Genomic DNA, 19,683 nt, shown 5'->3' on the forward strand with positions numbered 1-19,683 from the left:
AGTGTGGTTAACATCTGTCATGTCACAACTACAATGTTTTTCCTTGTAATGAGGACTTTTAATACCTAATGTCTTAGCAGCTTTCAAATATACAAATGTACTCTGGTCACCAAGTTGTACATTATCTCTCAGAATTCATTTATCTTCTAACTGGAAGTTTGTACCTTTTGACCACTTTCACCTATTTCCACCACTGGCTTCTGGTAACCACTAACCTGTTCTCTATTTCTGAGTTCAGTATTTTTAGATTCCATATATAAGCAAGATCTGTCTTTCTCTGACTTATTTCACTTAGCATAATGCCTTCATGGTTTCCTATCTAGGTTGCTGGCCTGTGCATAACTGTAGGCATCATTTTTTTTCCTTCCCTCTAAAGAAAACTAAATACTATCTAATATAATCATAGTTCAACTATACATTTCCCCACTGAAGATTCTTAGGCTCATAAAAGTTAGGTATATGGGTATACAATTATCTAAAGAAGCGGTGGTAATAAAAGCTAGTTTAAAGGAAAAGAAGATGGTCACTACAAAATAAAATGTCCTCTCTGCTCTATAGACTGGAAAGAACTGCCTTCACTTCCAAAAGCCTAGATTTGTCATCTCTTATCATCCCTTACTGGTGTGTGACCTGTTTGATGAGAAAAACAACTTTTGTGTTTCTGAGCTGCTGCCTAAGCATTTTACAGCCTGATAACCCTGCTCACACCCAGAGTCTGGACATTTAGATAAGAACCTGAGTTCAGGATTCCCACTCTCAGTTCCTGCTTTGGTTTTCCCAGGGCACCTTTTAAAATAACCACTTGGATACAGGAATGCTGATGCATAGAGGCACTTGTACCCCAATGCTTATAGCAGCACTCCCAACAATAGCCAAATTATGGAAAGAGCCTAAATGTCCATCAACTGATGAATGGATAAAGAAATTGTGGTTTATATACACAATGGAGTACTATGTGGCAATGAGAAAGAATGAAATCTGGCCTTTTGTAGCAACGTGGATGGAACTGGAGGGTGTTATGCTAAGTGAAACAAGCCATACAGAGAAAGACAGATACCATATGTTTTCACTCTTATGTGGATCCTGAGAAACTTAACAGAAACCCATGGGGGAGGGGAAGGAAAAAAAAGAAAAAAAAAAGAGGTTAGAGTGGGAGAGAGAGCCAAAGCATAAGAGACTCTTAAAAACTGAGAACAAACTGAGGGTTGATGGGGGGTGGGAGGGAAGGGAGGGTGGGTGATGGGTATTGAGGAGGGCACCTTTTGGGATGAGCAGTGGGTGTTGTATGGAACCAATTTGACAATAAATTTCAAAAAAAATAAAATAACCACTTGGAATTAATCCTGCTAAAAGTTAGGGACCTCTACTCCAACCACCTCGTAAGTAATAGGCGCTTGCTATCCTGCTCTCTATCCCTGGCCCACTCGTGGCCTGGGATGGAAGACTGCCCTGCCTCTGGCTTACTGCCCCACCAGTATTCCCAGGATCTGTATGTAATAAATCCCATGACTGTACTTCCCCTGTGTGAGTGTACTGGAACAGCATCGTCAATCCAAACAACCATGGATTTCACTTTCCTGAAGTGGGAGCTCGGATGCTAAGGGAGCCACCTGCTGAGCCTAAGTATGTGGCTTGTGTTCCCCCATTCAGCAGGTCATAATCTGCATATTCTAAATTCAACACACCAGCACCAGCTTCTCAACATACCTGGGATGTGCAATTTAAACTTCAAAACTCACGGTGTCATTCTACGTTTGAAAAAATGTGTTGCATATAAATGCACACTGACATCCGCTTAATATTCTTTATGGCTCAAAGGCAAAGATGATAAAAGAATAAAACACCATGGGGCGCCTGGGTGGCTCAGTCAGTTAAGCGTCCGACTTCGGCTCAGGTCATGATCTCGCAGTCCGTGAGTTCGAGCCCCACGTCGGGCTCTGTGCTGACATCTCAGAGCCTGGAGCCTGTTTCAGATTCCGTGTCTCCCTCTTTCTCTCTCCTCCCCCGCTCATGCTCTGTCTCTCTCTTCTCAAAAATAAATAAATGTTAAAAAAATTAAAAAAAAAAAAGAATAAAACACCATAAGGAAACTAAGGTCACAGACTTACTTCATCATGAATCAGCTCCAGTGGTTCTATCATATACACAAAGGTATTATCTTCAAACATACCACTACAAGACAAGAAACCACACAAGGAGAAAATTAATAAATATGGCAAACAGCAAGAAACAGCAAATGAGCTTCATATTGCATCTTTAAAAATGAAGAGTATATCTGGACAAATGTCTTTATACTGCCCCAAATCTAATTCATGTATCTGTATGGAATCCCACTGTGGTCTCAGCACTATACTAGACAGCAGATGGGCTACAGGAAGTATTAAAGTTTATCCCACAAGCATACATATTATAAATGTTATAATTGATTTTTGAAACAAAATGGACAGATCAGACGATTAATCTGGAACAAGACTATTCATACAGTTCCAGTATGTCAAGTTATAATTCCAGACAATGTACAACTAGTACAAATTTCTTGTTACACAAATCTAACATCATCTATAAGAAAATAGGTAATTTGTACATTAGAATAATCTAAAACCATCTGATTCTGGGGTGTCTGGGTGGCTAGATCAGTTGAGCCTCCAACTCTTGATTTCAGCTCAGGTCATGATCTCACAGTTCATGGGATCGGGCCCTGCATGGGGCTCCGTGCTGACAGCGTGGAGCCTGCTTGGAAACCTCTCTCTCCCTCTCTCTTTGCCTCTCTCCCTCTCATTTTAACAAACTTTAAAAAAATAAAAAATAAAACCATCTGATTCTGAAGATGAAAACAGAAGTATACTTATGGCTGCAAATCGTGAATTTCCATTAAGCAGTATGACTCTGTTGCATTTAATTTTAAGAGGTGTAGCAAGATAAGATTTTCAAGATCCTTTTCCACCCCATGGCCACAACTAGATCCTTACATCAAGTGTTACTATTTGCATGCAAAAGGTGTTTAAAGAGGTTTTTCTAGAGACTGCCTTGAAGTCGATGTACGAACTTCTCTCTTTGGCCCCCCATCCTCACCTGACCAATACCACCTGACTGCTTGTCCTCTGTCACACACTTCTGGGAAACCTTCCTGGACCTTCCTGGTCACCCCGTAAGTCCCTGATGCTCCCCTTCACAGTTCCAATTACCAGAATGGCAATTAAATATTAATCTGTGTAATCACTTGTTTAATCTCTGAATCTCCTGCAAACTTTAAATGTTAACAGAACATGGGACCAGCCCAGAAGATTGACTACAACAAACATCTGTGAAAGAAAAGATGGAAACGGTGAATGGATGAAAGCAAATTCACTCTCCCATTGAGAATCCCACATACTGAAGTCCGTTGCAGGTTGAGAGAGCTGCTCTGGAGTCCTTGACACCTCGGATGCTTCCGTGATAGTAACAGTGCTCCCCACCCTACAAAGCAGAAGGGTTAATTGATTAACAAAGCTTTCTTTGTCATCATTCACTCTTATGGAAGCTTCTGTGAACCAAAAGAATGGCAAAGATGGTCCTAGAAACTGCTCTTGGTTGATATGAAATCTGAAAAGGCACTAAGCAATTTTTCAGCTTTTCTATAATGATGTTGTGTTATTAAATTTAATGAAGGAGAAAAAAAAAACCATAACAGGAATAAAAAAACCAAAGCAACTGGTACAACTTATGCACTTTTTGTAAACATGTAAGGGAGTAGATACGTACCTGATGTTGTTATGGAATAAGGTCTTCTACCTACCTGAGGAGAGACCCCAAAGGTGTTGCTAATAATTGTGTTTGATGGAAAGCTACGTAAAACCTTATTATTTGCCTTCTACCTTTTAAATTAGTTTAAAAATTTTTCAGAAGTATTATATGAACTTAACTTTCAAATTCAAGTAGTAACTACAAGGCCTATTTAAAAAAATAGAGCAGTTACTTTCTCCCTCTCTCCCCACCTCCATGGCAACCATCTTTAACTCTTTTATCGATTTCTCCTACTGTTTACCTATGTATTGCTCAATGGAATATTTATACTGCTACATCCTGGTTTATTTCACTTTAGAAATTATCTTCCTAATGTAGAATCTCGGAAACCTCTCTTGCTCCCAATACATGCCAACCCACATCACCAGTTTTTGGTTAAATTGGTATTTAGTGTTTTCATTATGACTCTGCAAATACTGTTCACAGCTGTGTCACTATGATTACATTTTCGTTCTTGCTCCACTTTTAATTTTTTGAGATGTTTTGATTCGTTTATTTGCTGGCTTATTTTCCCATGTATTGAGCACTTACATCTTTCTCATTGTCTGAAATATTATCTACAACTCCTCTCCTATGGTCAGACATATCGGGGTAATTTATCACATGCATTTTACTCCTACAGACAGCCCTCTTGTCTCCCCTCAACCTCCGGCCAGGCCTGATGCAGAGCCACCAACCAGGAGTTCTGTGTAGGGTCATCCTGGGAAGTCTTCTGCCTCCCTTCTATATAGAATCCTAGACCCCATGTCTTCACCATCCATGGTTTCACCTTCCCTTTTTTTGAAGGTACACATCTTCTGGTACTTTCTTGAAAAAGTGATCATGGAAGATAGATTTGGTGAGAACTTGCACATATAAAATTTTCTTTTTCTATCTTCACCCTAGATCAATCATTTGGATGGGTAGAGAATTCTAGATTGGAAATTACTTTCTCTTGGCATTTCAACAGCATTGTGCACAACTTCTGATGTTGCTGCTGAGAAATGGATGTTATTCTCATGTTAGATATTTTTTTATAAAATAGAATTTCCCCTTTCAAGAGAAATTGAGGGAATTTTACTTATCCCCATTTTTATGAAATCTCATGACATGCTTTGGAGCAGGTGTTTGCTTTTTCATTGTGCTGAGCACTCTGTCAAACCTTTTAATCAAGAAAATGCAGCGGCGCCTGAGTGGCTCAGTCAGTTAAGCATCTGACTCTTCGTTTCTGCTCAGGTAATGATCTCGAGCCCCAGGTCAGGCTCTGTACTAGCAGTGGGAACCGTGGTTGGGATATTCTCTTGCTCTCTCTCTCTCTCTCTCCCCCCCCCCCTCTCTCTCAAAACAAATAATGAACATTTAAAATTGTTTTAAAAAAGAAAATGCATGAACTTCAGTTCTAGGAAACCTTTATTATTTCTCTGATAATTCCCTCCTTTCCATTTTCCTCTATAAATGGAGTTCTTCTATTAGAGTAGAGAAGTGATGTCTGCCTGGCTATATGGCTGTAAGTGCCCTCCACACACACTTTCAATCAACCCTTCTGTTTTCATGTGTCTTCAATTCCTGGCTCTTCAATTGGCTTGCTTCTTCTTGGTTTTCCCCTAATGGAAATTAGCAGAACAGACGAAGCGCAAACCCCACGGTTACCCCTCATCCACCTGCTTTCTATCTCCCAAAATTTTATGGATACCTCTTGTCTGCAGTATTTTCTTCTCCTGTCTTTGTCCTTCTGGGCTTATATCCTTTTTTATTCTTTAACTATTATTTGAGTAGGTTAATGGGATGGAATAGAGATAAATATAAGCATTGAATCCACTGTTTAACCAGAAGCTTCTTATTGGTTTTCTTAAATAGAATGTACTGGACACACTTTGACTTTTCTCGATGATTTACAGTTATTTTGATCACTGCTCATTATACTGTACTACCATAGTCTCAGAGGCTCGTCGGTGACTAAAGGTGTCTACCCATACATCAAATGACCACTCCCCAACCAACTCAGTTTCTTTCCTCCTCGAGACTATAAAACACATTTCCAATGCTGGTTGTCTAAATTTTGTATTTCAACCTTGTTAATATCTTGTAAAAGGTTGCATTTGTATAGGGTTTGGTTCTCAAAAAGCAACCTTTTATATAAATATTGACGTGTATGTAATATGACAAGTTTTATTTGCATAGTCAACACTGGGACTTATAAGGACAAATGGTATCACACATCTCAGCAATTTGGGAATCCGGGTCGATATTCTGCAATTAAATTCCAAACTCTTCACATGATTCTAAAAACAACCACAGGGACCTGTAAATTCCATCAAACTGGTTATTTAGCACTTTGTATCACACCAAAAGGCTATCTTAAGTCAGGTGATTATTAGAAAAGCATAGCAAACCCTGTCATAGTTACCTGACCTTTCTAAGAAAGGCTATATTTCCCAGATTTTCCTAAAAATAATCTTTTTTCTCCCAGAAAATATTTCCAAGTCCTTTCTTAGACTTAAGCTTCATTCACATTGGAAACTGAAGGTTGATGCTCTCTCAGTACGAAGGTCATTGCTAGTTGTTTTAATTAAGATGGGATATTATCTGAAGGAATTGTTTTGGTTCTCCATGTATATGAAGGGGAATCACCATATTTTCTGAACCTTAAATAAGACTTGAGGTAACATGAAATCCCTGATGATTGTTATTAGAAAGCTTGAACATCTAAATTCTATAGTTATATTAAGCACTGTGAGCAATTTGGCAGACTCTAAGTATTAGTATTTGGTAGTATTCGAGGATTTTCTGAGTTTCTTATTACTAAATATATAAGTTTTTAAGAGAGCATTACCATACAAATACTATTTGGCAACTCTCCAGATATATGTAGCCTTTTATAAATACCAGTGCAAAGTAACCTATTGAAGTATTTCATATCCAGTAAGTCCTAACCGAGAAGAGGCATTGCCTCTTGGGTAACAGCGATAATAGTGCAAAGAGGCCACTCCCAGAGAATTTGTGAGCAGTGACACTGGATAGTCAGCTCTGAGGGTGCCTTCCACCCAAGGATCGAACCATCTTGAACACTCATTGTCTCACAGTAACTACTATCTCCATGTACAGATAGGGAGACAGAGACAAAGTGCTAAAAGACTGCTAAAGACAGCAAGAAACCAAACTGAATGCCACGTTTTTTAGGCTCTCGAGTTAGTGTTTCTTTCCCCAGTTGGGAAGGACTCAGACAGTTCTATAGCACTGCCCAGCCACTTCCAGATCAGCACTTGTGAGCACATCACAGATCTGTGACTAGGCCAACAGCAGGCAGGACAACCCAAATGGGCTCATTCAGCACATGACATAAGTCTATATGAGTCCCCATAGGCATCAGCATATTCGAATTCAAAACTGTCCGTTGGTTATTTAAATTCAACAAATACAGAGCATCTGATACATGGAAATTATTGGCCACTCGAAAGAACTTAAAAATCCTAGTACATATGCTCCCCAACCTACCACTGCCACACAGGTGAACACTCTGCAAGTCAGATAATGCTTAAATAATAGCAACTGTGCTCCAGGAGGTTTCCAAGCTCAGAACCCCATTGGAAACCACCAGGCCATTCCTGCAAGTAATGGAACACTGAGTGTGTATCCTTTAAAACACTTCCTAATCAGAGGTGGCTTGGGATAACAGCTCTGTGAGTCCAATGCTAACAACGTGTAGGGGGAAACAAAGATTTGGTTCCCTGGTATTATCGATCAAATGACAGAAACAGTGTGATTCTACTCACTTTAAATACAACCTATTGGAAAATAGAACCTATTGTTTCAATTTGATTTATTCTAAAATTGCTCTACCTTTGTGTCTGTTTAACTAGCTCACCTGCACATCAGTAAAGGTCTGCCAACCGGTTATTATTATCTTCATTGCTTAAAAAGCTCAAATAAACTCCTGCCCTTCTGGGTAAACATATGAGAAAAAAACTACACAGGTCTTAACTCACAAATGTGTATATTTTGATATTTCAGGTGCTGAATATAATAATGAAATATGACCCTCTGTTCAAATGATTATTCGACATGCATATCTTTACATTCAAACTTATCAATCATCAAGGTCTATCAATCTATTTAACACGTCAGATGGCTGATAGCAAAAGAGAAAAAGATATCTTTCCCTGGACACATATACCTGAATTTGAATACCGCAGCATAAGGAAACGAAAAAATTTTTTCGGAAAATCAGGGAACTTGCGACCCCAATACCAATTTAGTTTACCTTCATTAAACTCAATAGGAGAAAAATATTCAAGTATTAAAACAGTTCAGCTGTACCAATGCTATGTAAATTTTTAACAGTTCATACAAAATTATCCTATTCAAACTTAAAATAGCTTTGTGAGGACCCACTGTTGTCTGCTCTCTTGAATTTTTTAAATTTCCCGGCCAGGAGCCATGCCCACAGAGGCTCATTTTCCTCCAATAGGAATCCCTGCCAAGAACGCTTCATGAAGTGAGCTTGAACTGAGCCATGGTGATGATTTGATTTTTAAAAAAGCACAAAAACTTCTAGGAGGGTGATGTGATTATAGTGATAAAGAAAAGAACAAAGACAGGGATTTTTATCTGCGTGGTTCACTAATGTACATCCAGTACCTAGAACAGGGACTAGATCACAGTAAGCTAAATCGGTGTGTGTTTAATGAATACGGATGACTTATTTATGAGCCTGAATGACAAGACCAATCTTAAAGGAGCAAAGGATTCATGTTTGTTGAGAAGGTGGGTACGTAAGTCCCCATTCCCCACCCGAGGGGTTATGTTTTCTTTAAGATATAACTGACAAGCCAGAAAATTCACCCTTTTGAAGAGTATAAGTCAGTGGCCTTTAGTACACTCACAGAGTTATCCTACCATCACCCCTAATTCCAGGATATTTTCAGCACCTCAAAAGGAAACCTCGTACCCATTAGTGGTCACTTCCCATCCCTCCTTACCCCAGCCCTCGCAGCCATATCCTACCTTTGGTCTTCATGGATTCGCCTATTCTACACATTTTAAATAAATGGAATCATATAGCATATGGTCCTTCATGGCTGGCTTCTCTGACTTAGCATAATGTTTACAAGATTCATCCGTGCCGTACCTTGTATTTGTACTTCATCACTTGTGGCTGAATAGTATTCCCTTGTGTGGCTATATCACATCTTATTTATTCATCAGTTGATGGCCATTTGGGTTGTTTCCACTTTTTTGAATAATTACGGATAAGGCTGCTGTTAACATCCACATCCAAGTTTTTGCTTAACCCTATGTTTTCGGTTCACTTGGATATCTACTCGGGAGTTGAACAGCTGGGTCATAGGTAATTCTCTGCTTTACTTTTTGAGGAACTGTCAGGATGTTTTCCAAAGCAGCTCCAACATTGTACATTCCTACCAGAAGTAGATGAGGGTCCTAGCTCTTCATGTCCTCACCAACACTTAACTGTTGCCAGCACCTTGGTTACAGGTATCCTAGAGTGTGTGAAGCAGTACCCACACAAGTTTAAAAATCAAATGAGAGAGTGACCCAGGGCTGAAACAGGACTGAAACAGATCAAAGTGCCACCTTAATTTTTGATATACCAGAGGAGAGGATTAGCTGAGAATCCAGTAGGTCTGCTAATGCTTCACCCATGAGGTGGCTACAGTTACCAACCCAGGGGTAGACAACATGGAACAACAAACCCCCACCACCAACACACACACACACACACAAACACACACACACACACACACACACACACACACACACACACACCCTGGGCTGCCACTGTGCAACTTAGAGTGTGGAAAAGTACAGAAATTGTGCTCTTCCTATAAGGAAATGGACACCATGAAAGACAGGAATAAGAACTACACAGACATACCCAACTCCTTCCCATCAGTTGAACTGCTCTTCCTTCTAGGGTGGGAGTGAGCAAGGGGACAGGAAGAAGCCAGGGTGAGTAAACAGAGCCAGGAAAGGGCCTTTTCCCCCCCCAATAATGATAAAGAGTAATAACATAGAGGGAAGCGGGGATAGGAGTCCAGCACCAATCTGTTGAGGCTCACATTGCTGGCCAGCTGATAGTTCTTTTCATCAGCAGAATTGAAACCAAAGTATTAGTAAGCGCTCAAAGTTATTGGTTCACATAACAGGGACTTAATAGAAATATGTTAAAGTTGAAAAGTACTTTTACACTCTCATACTGATACCTAATTCTTTTACAAGAACTAAAACGGTAAAAATTAACTCGTTTTTAGTAGGTTCATCAACAAAGTTGATCAACAAATCAACGAAGTTATTTTGCCATATAGTGTGTGTAAAGCACCGTGTAGGAACTCTAACAAAAGCTCTTGCTCTGTGGAAGGCAGAACCAAAGTTCTTCCATATTCATACTGATGCCTGGCACCTATTCTATCCTGACTACTTAATTTGTTTACCTCTCCAGTTCCTATCTTTGCTTCACAAGGAAAGAAGTCCTTATACCCCACTTTTGTCCAATAAAAATAAAAGCCTAAGATGTTGGTCTTTCTTAGCAAAAAGTGGGAACCAGGTAGAGGCTTGGTAGTGGTGAAGCAGGAACTAGACAAGCTTCTCCAAGGGGGGATTCATCATTCTATCTGAAACTAATTTCCAGAATATTTTAAATGTCCACATTTATATTGAAGGTCAAAACCAAATAAGCTTTGTATTCTTTCCATTTCTTTCCAAGTAATTCTTTCCAATGTGTGTGTGTGTGTGTGTGTGTGTGTGTGTGTGTGTGTATGTATACATATACTTTTGTCTAAATAGTTTGAAGGCTTTGGAAGAAAAGTTGCACACTGGGTTGAAACAGGTTTAATGAACCTAATCATCTTTACATGTTAATTTCCTTCACTGGTACTCTGTGAAACAAAGAAAACAAAGATTTTCTTAACATGTAAGGCAATGTGAAGTTTAAAAAGAAAGTTTTAAAAACCGTGTGTAATTGTAGTGGGAGTGTGGTGGATCTAAATAAACTTTCAAAAAGAAAAACTATCAGTATGTACCAAAAGCCTTTAAAGAAAAGTACCAATTCTTTGACACAGAAAATCCCATTCTCAGAATTAATCCTTAAGCAATTATTAAAGATGTGCTCAACATGTATCAGGAGGGCCTTTCCTTATAATTATTTGTATAGTGAAAGTTTGGGAACAATCTAAATGTCTATTACTATGGGATTTCAAAATAAATTATGGCAAATTAATAGGAAAGAATATTATGTATTTTTAGAAATAAAAGTCTAGAGGATTATTTAATATGCTAAAATGTTTATAATGTTATTCGCTTTCTTAAAAATTCTGCTTCAAGGGGCACCTGGGTGGCTCAGTTGGCTAAGCGTCGGACTTCAGTTCAGGTCATGATCTCACAGTTCGCAAGTTTGAGCCCTGCATTGGGCTCTGTGCTGACAGCTTAAAGCCTGGAGCCTGCAGATTCTGTGTGTGTGTGTGTGTGTGTGTGTGTGTGTGTGTGTGTGTGTGTGTGTCTGCCCTTTCCCTGCTTGCGCTCCCTCTCTCTCTCTCTTGTTCTCTCTCTCCCAAAAAGAAATAAAAACTTAAAAAATTTTTTTATTTAATTCTGCTTCAAGATAGTGCACCATGTCAACTCAGTTTCTGGGGTATATATGTAAATATAGACACATAAAAAACAAACTGTTATGCTTAATTCATTGTATCGGGAGAAAATAAGTTTGGAAAGGTGATCTGTTTGGAGAAAATGAGGCATAAATAAGAGAAAAGCAATGAAAACGAAAACAAACTGCAGTAAACACTTCCTTTGCCAGAGTTTAAATGCCCTTTCTTTTAAATTCTAGTTATAACTGATATGAGATTCGATGTGTCTTGTTGATGACAAGGCTTCCTTCTGGGACCTCTAATAACCTCTGGAGGCCAATTAGCTACTCCGATTCTAAAAAAAAAAACTGACTGAACTTGTTAGTGAGAAGTTTGACTCAGGTTACTGTGGCCTGGAAAGGTGGCTCCTTTGCTGAGTTCATAAAGTTCTCATGCAATCTTCTCTACTCCAGACTCATGATTCAGCATCCGCAGTGCTCGGGGCCCTGGCACAGCTGACGGAAGCTTCGGTTTGTACAAATGCCAGAAAGCACCGTTCCCGTGCTTGATTTAGCATTTCTGCTTGCTTTCCACAGCATTAACTTTTAGGGAGATTCAACAACCCCCAAGATGAAGCCTCAGGCAAGAACTGACAGAATAGTAAGAATAATAACTGAAGTCCTTAATCTGCGACATAAAATTCAGAGGTTTAAAACACACATCAAATTACAAATGTGCCCACTTAATCGCACAATTGTAAATCCTGAGAAATTCCATAACCCCCTGGGCAGTGTTTACAATTAAGGTCACCCACAAATATTTGCTGAGAGGCTGTCACACTGGAAAAACCCAGTTCTTGCTGTACAACCCAGCAAGCCCACACATAAAAGGCCCACTTCTGCGCCAATACTCATTAGCAATATGGTGGGGGGGGGGGGGGGGAAGGAATCCAGTGTTTCCCACTATATTTTCTTTCCCTATTTCCTCTCCTGTACCTGTGGTATCCACCCTGCAGACACTGCTTAGGCTCAGTGGCACTCCGTAGACTTCCTACACATCAGAGTCTCTGAATGTAGCCATTCCAGGGATATTCATCCTGACTGGTGGAGATGACTGTCTTCCTTACATACAAATAACCTCATTGTAATCTAAACCTGCTTGCTCCTTATTGACATTCTGTTAAGAGAACGGTTAAACTCCAACTAAGGAAATCAAGTACCCAATTACCTTTGTATTACAATGCATGGGGGCCTTGAGTAGGTTGATCTGTCTTCTTTCGGCCTCAATTTCTTGCTTTGCACAACAGAAACAATAATATCCCTCTCCCAAAACTGTTGTGAAGGTTAAGAGGGAGAGTGTTCCCTGAATCTCCCTTCCCCAACCTGACCTCTAACCTTCTTGGGCACCAAAGTCACTTGGACTGAAGAGCCATTCTAGTAGTCCATCCAGTCTTATGATACAGATTCTGTGACCATGAGTTGGTTGTCTACTCCTTGAAGGTATTGATATGGAACTGTATAGCTCTCCATACCATCCACTGACAGAAGTTAACAGTATGTATAACCAAAACAATAATTATATCTTTATGGGCCTGAATCCGCAGAATCTCCAATGTTATCTCAAACATTTGTAAGTCTTAACAAATTTATCCTAAATTTATTTGAAATTTAAAAATAGTACCCTTGTACAAGAGAACAGATAATTTTATTGAGATAGACATCAAAATGATGCAGTGTGCAATGAACAATCCTATGATTGAGTATATTTATGCTACAGGATTCCCATGTTATTAACCATACCTTAGAGTACTGTGGTTTCCCATTTTCATAGTGGATCTCCACATAATCAGAAGACAGCAAACCACTACAAAGGAAAGAAAATAGAGTGATTTCTGCATCTAAGACACTTGGAGGTTTAAAAATAATCAGCTCAATAGACGTCTGCAAGGAGCCTATAAACCACAAAGAGCTGCAGTCCACAATAAGAACAGGTTCTCATCAAAAGCCTCGATTGTTATCCAGGAACAAATCATTCCTCACTCTGTTTACAAAGACAAAATATAGATAACATAAGAATGAATTCTTTTTATTCACATGATGCATCATTTGACTGATAGGTTCATTGATATGGAACAAACCGAAAAAGCCAGTAACAGGAGGAGACAGACCCTATAAAAATCCCACAATTATGCTCTAAATAACTGGAATCTCAAAACATAATCACTGAGGAAAAGTATAGAGTAAAAATATTTTAGGCTTTTCAGGCCACATAGTCTCCGTCACAACTACTCAACTCCTCTGAGTTAGCACAAAACCAGACACAGGCAATGTAAACAAATGAGCATAGCTATATTCCAACAAGACTTCATTTATGCACACTGAAATATGAATTTCACACAATTTTCATGTGTCATGAAATTGTTTCTTCTTTAAATTTTTCAACCATTCAAAAATGCAAAAAAAAAAAAAAAACATTCTTAGCTTGAGGACTGTACAAAAACAGGTATGCTAGATGTGGCCTACAGGCCATAGTTTGCCAACCCCTAGAATAAAATGACAGTTAACAACATAGACTTTGAATCGGGCAAAGCAGGATTTAAAGCCTAGCTCGGCCCCATATTGGTGGTGTGACCACAGGCAAGTTATCCACCTCAGCCTTTCCATGAGTCAAATGGAGGCGACAGAGAGTACGAATCTCATGGGATGTTGGAGAGTTAATGAAAGCACATGCATGGCTTAGCCCAGAGCTCAGCACCAAGTACGTGCCCAGCAATGAGCTCTGAGGCCATCACTGCTTTTATTTCAATTCAGCTTCTTCAAACACATTTCTCCCTACACATGTGGGGAATGCAAAATACGAGCCACGCAAAGAGCATGGCACTATTAGGGCATCCGGGTTCCTCTCTGGGCTCTGCGACTACAAATGCTGATGACAAATGATGACTCACACGTGCTGACCACTCACTATGTTCGGGCACTGCACAAGGGCTATAAAGAGTTCAATTCATTTCATCCGAATGGTAAGTGGAGGACAAAAGTAGGCTCTACCATGTATGAGCCAGATGTGTGCCCTAATTGGAGGCCTCCGCTTGCTTTTCTGCAAAAGGATGGGCTGGAGTAGATGATTCCTCAGGTCCCTTCCTACGCTGACATTCTATTTTCTATGATTCTGTCTATGTGTAGGTTTTCTTGGTAGGAAGTCTTGACACTACCTCTTTAACAGAAGTATGGAAGAACTCAGTGGTTTTGCATCATTTTGAGAACTGTGCCTGATGCAGTTCTAACATGCCCCAGTGAGGAAGGCTGGAGGCAGCCTGGAGCCAGTCAACAGAGGGGGAGGCCCACATGCGCATCCAGGATAGTCCCCACGTAAGCCGAAGGCCAACCTTTACAACACAGAAATAAGGCAGATGCTGGTACGCTTTTCTACTGAAATTACTAATCAAATGTATATCTACTGATGTTTCTACATTTGAAACTAAATTATGGGTACATCTACTCATTCCCTGTTAAAAATCTTGGGGCACCTGGGTGATTCAGTTGGTTGAGCATCTGACTGTGGCTCAGGTCACCATCTCACAGTTCGTGAGTTCAAGCCCCACGTCGGGCTCTCTGCTGTCAGTGCAGAGCTGTCTTTGGAGCCTCTGCCTCCCTCTCTCTCCCCCTCTCCCACTCGAGCTCATTCTCTCTCTCAAAAATAAACTTTTTTTTTAAATTAAATCTAAGTAGGAGTCAATGTAAGGACATCTTAACTCTATGTACTTAAAAATACCTGGCAGGGTGTAGAAACTTCTTTCATATCTAGTTAATTAAGTCAGCTACCAGCACTGTGAATATACATAAACAAGGCTATTGATGGTAACATTTCTCTGAGGAGGCAGAGGGGCTTCACTAACTACCCTCTAATTATCTCTCTCTACAGGTAATGCATTATTTTCAAGATTCTCAACCACACAATCACTGAAGCATGTGTAAGAGTTGAAAACAAAGTTATTTGCTTGTGATGACAAAGGTATTCTAACCATTGATTGCCAAATCTGATAAAGGTCACTTTTTTTTTAATGCTTACTTTTGAAAGAGACAGAGAGACAAAGCATGAGCAGGGGAGGGGTAGAGAGAGAGGGAGACACAGAATCCGAAGCAGGTTCCAGGCTCTGAGCTGTCAGCACAGAGCCCAACATGGGGTTCGAACTCACGAACCATGAGATCATGACCTGAGCCGAAGTCGGTTGCTTAACCGACTTAGCCTCTCAGGTTCCCCTGATAAAGGTCCCTTTAATTATCCTATTTACCCCTTTTAAAGGGCTTTTCCCTCACTGTGGACATCTAACATCTCCTGCATTTGAGAGTCTCAAAAAAATAAAAAAAGAGACTTCTAGAGGGGCCTGTGACAGACACTGAGCTGAACGTAACACCATACGCTCCTGTCACCGCACCATTTTACTCTCCACCTCCTATAAAAAGCACCACCTTCCCATCTGCTCCATCCTTTCTTCCTGTCTGATCACGGCACTCTCCCTTAACACTGTTTCTGTCACTCAACGCGTCATCTTTAGCACGTGGCATAATCCCTAGCACATGGTAGGCCCTTAACCGACACCTGCTGAGTAATCAAACATCTGCCAACGTCTACTACGTGCCAGGCCCACACTACGGGCTGGGAGGCTGAGATGAAGAATGCAACTCTCTGAAATTGCCACTAAACAAAATCAGCACAAATGTATGAGATTAGTCGTCTCACCCTAAATATTATCTGTAATCTCCCTAAAAGTGAATTAACAACCAAATGTAATCTGATCATAAGCCTTTTTTAAAATTATTATTTTTTTTAACGTTTATTTATTTTGGGGACAGAGAGAGACAGAGCATGAATGGGGGAGGGGCAGAGAGAGAGGGAGACACAGAATCGGAAGCAGGCTCCAGGCTCTGAGCCACCAGCCCAGAGCCTGACGCGGGGCTCGAACTCACGGACCGCGAAATCGTGACCTGGCTGAAGTCGGACGCTTAACCGACTGCGCCACTCAGGCGCCCCTTAAAATTATTTTTAATGTTTATTTATTTATTTGAGAGAGAGAGAGACAGAGAGCACGAGCAAGCAGGGGAGGGGTAGAGAGAGAGGGAGACAGAATCCCAAGCAGGGTCCATGCTATCAGCACAGAGCCTGATGTGGGGCTCGAACCTACAAATCACAAGATCGTGAGCTGAGCCGACACCAAGAGCCGGACGCTTAACCAAATGAGCCACCCAGATGTCCCTGATTGTAACAGTTTTAAAGTAATTTTGAAGTAAGATCTTTCAGCTGGACAAGTAACACTGGAAAGAAGAAATGAATAATTAAGCATGCAGCAGTGTGTCCCCAGCCCCACCCAGCAGAGAAAGAGCAGGTAATCTCAAGCTCTGGACACCTAAGGATGAGTTGTCCTGCAGTCCCTGCTTGCAGATGCCCTTCAAGGCATTTCCCCCACCTCTGCTTCTCCTGGTTGCCCCAGTAGAATGTCCTGTGGAATCAGAATGTTCTCACCTGCCAATGCTAATCTACATGGCAATTGTGGTCCCAAGCATAAATGGTCATTTTGCTTTGTCAGTCAGCCAGTGGGGTGCTTAATTACTTGCAGAAACCGATAAAAGGGAGTTTTGGAACACCCTAAATTCTGAAATAAACATCCTTTTCTAATCATTTAAGTTACAGAAAAACTATATACGATGGCTACTACAATGCTTTTCATGACAGTTATCTGGTGAAAGACGGATGATCCTTGGAAGTCAAGGGATAAACGCAGGACGAAGTTCAAAGCAAGGTGGAAAAGAGCAGAACTGGAATACGGAAATTCTCTTTAACCCCCTCACTCTGCACCTTTGTGGTCAATCTGTATGACAGAGGTAGCAAAAACAACATGAACTCTAGAGACAGACAGAATGTGATTTTACTCAAATATGAAGGACAAGGGTGAGCAGCTTGAAGATCCTGAACTCTAAGAGCAGGAGAATGGTAAGACTATTAAAACAGGGCACGGTGAGCTAAGAATCAGATTAGTGAAGGGAGCTGTGGTAGAAATAATGCCATGTAGCCACCATATCCCATTTCATTTTCCCCTTCCTGGCACAGTAAGACTATATTTCAAAGTTTCTCCAGCAGTGAGGCTGAGGCCAAGAGACTGAATTATGGCTCATAAAAGAGAACAGGAAGTGAGGTCTACGCCTCTGGTGTGGCCATTATATTCCATGCAGGATTATCCAAAGTCTCTCTTCCATGGCGGCTCTGGAAGCCACATGCCCCAGATGGCATAGCTGTAAGATGGGTGCAGCCTAGGTTCCTACATCCTGACCTGGAGAAACGCTTCCTAGGAAAGCCACTCAACTTGTATTAGACCATAATGTGTGGGTAAGAGACAAAATTTTATAGTGTTAAATCCCAGATTTCATCTTTATTACAGAAACATGGCCTCAACTATCCTAATTCCAAAATTTATCACAAAGAAATATTTAGAAATTTAACGTTTAAAGAATTTCAGAATCATCAGCAAATCGACAAAGAAAGCTTCTGTAAGATCTAAGCATTGGAAATTCAAACAAAGAGAGAAATATGCCTTGGGGAGAGTCCTCAGGTTTGAGATTTACATGTCTAATGAAAGTAGGCACACGAATAATCAAGTGATCAAAACTCCCAAAGGTTTATATCTTCCAGTACAGGGAGGCTCATTATGGAGAAGCCAAAGATCCAGTAACTGGAAAAGTTAGCTACCAGGCATCCCTAGAGCCTAAAAATCTTACTAACCAAGACTGGCAGATAACTCCTAGGTTGTTTTTGGAAAATAACTTGAATCCCTTACTTTAAAGAAAGAATCCTATGCTTTCTTTTGGGTGACTCTGTCAGGAAAGGCTAAGTAGGCTAATCAAGCAAATTACATTGTTCAGAATGAGACAATGTAAAGGTCAGTGCCTTGGGCTATAAGGAAAAATGCCAGGAAAGACAAACACTGGACCAGAAGGAAACCATCTGGTCAACATGAATAAGAATAATTTACTTCCTTATTAAAAAAAAAAGTCAAACTATCAGTCTCTAGAAGCCCAGTTCTGAAGTCTACATTCACTGAAATTACTGTGTTGAGCCCTCAGAGTGTATACCTCTGATTAAAATATTGTGTGGGTTGCTAGGAGCAGAATACATTCTTCTGAAGGGACCTAGAGGCCAATAGGGCATTCCTTCACCATCAGAGCTAGGGAAAAGTCAGGAAGAAAAGAGCAAGCACCAAAGCTTAACAACTGGATGGTCATATAATTTATCATACAAAACAGGCCATCTTGGAAGGTCAGGCTAGTCTAGGAGATGAAAAATACCTTAAAGCTGAGATGCTATTTAAGCAAGAAGTCTGTGAGTATGTCTCTTTCCCAGTTGCTTTTGACCTCTGTGACTATGTTTCATATGGCCACTGTTTGAGGGCAACCTTGGGCAGTCCCCTTAGGCTCTCTCTTTGAGTGTATAACATCAGGAGGTAGGTACTTGGAGAAGAGTCAGCAGTCCAAGATGCAGAAGCCAGAGAGCAATGAATCCAGATTCACTGCAGTCGACCAGACATGTCAGGCCTTCACTAGCCACGCTCCTTGTCACACGATGTCTTTGTTCTTAAGTGAACGGTAGCATAAATATTTTAATTTAGTTCTTAGTGGTGAAACTCATAAGTTACTTGCATAGGGATTCAAAACTGGGACTGGAACAGAGGTCAACGTTTATGTGAGCAAAAGAATAAAAAATTAAATTGTGTCTAGGAAAAAAGACTGCCACTAATGTCCACTTTCATAATGTAAATTCACTCGCCTGATGACCTTCTGTTTGACAGTGATTAGCTTCTCAATACTGGAAGCCCTGATCATCTCAAATGGCCCTTGACAGAGTCACTGGCAAAGTCTCCTGCCACCCTCTCCACCAGGCCCCGCATTCATTCATTCAATAACAAACGCTGGTCACTATGGAGATTCGCAACCTCATGGGGCTTCAAGCATATAACAGCAATGTACAATGAAGCACCATGCCTGTCCCCTGTTTACACTAGAAGCTTCTCTTTTTTCCTTTTATACACGTACATATTTTCAATTCGTCAAATAATTACTATTTGTACAGTAATCTGTACCTTGTATAAGGTACTATAACTTGTGATGAAGAGAGACATAGAATTTAACCTCAGTACATTCATACAGGCATAAGTCTATGACCTTATAATTATCTTTCTGTCCTTCTATCGCTTTCCTTTTTTGAAAATAATAGGCTTACAAGTCAAATGATCTTTCAGTCACCACTTTTCTCAGGTTTTAGGAAAAAGTTACTCATCCCACCTACAATAATT

General features: G+C 40.3%; 1 protein-coding gene across 1 annotated transcript in view; it reads right to left on the reverse strand.

Annotated features, from left to right (window-relative positions):
- ADAM23 (ADAM metallopeptidase domain 23) overlaps positions 1 to 19,683 on the reverse strand; it is a 176,790-nt gene that overhangs the window by 69,253 nt on the left and 87,854 nt on the right. Inside the window, exons 4-6 of the mRNA XM_047868782.1 lie at positions 13,142 to 13,205; positions 3,374 to 3,456; positions 2,109 to 2,172 (exon numbers count right to left, since the gene is read on the reverse strand). Coding sequence (XP_047724738.1) covers positions 2,109 to 2,172; positions 3,374 to 3,456; positions 13,142 to 13,205 — 211 coding nt within the window. The remainder of the gene's footprint in view (positions 1 to 2,108; positions 2,173 to 3,373; positions 3,457 to 13,141; positions 13,206 to 19,683) is intronic.

Source organism: Prionailurus viverrinus, chromosome C1 (assembly GCF_022837055.1).
Source record: "Prionailurus viverrinus isolate Anna chromosome C1, UM_Priviv_1.0, whole genome shotgun sequence".
NCBI lineage: Eukaryota > Metazoa > Chordata > Mammalia > Carnivora > Felidae > Prionailurus > Prionailurus viverrinus.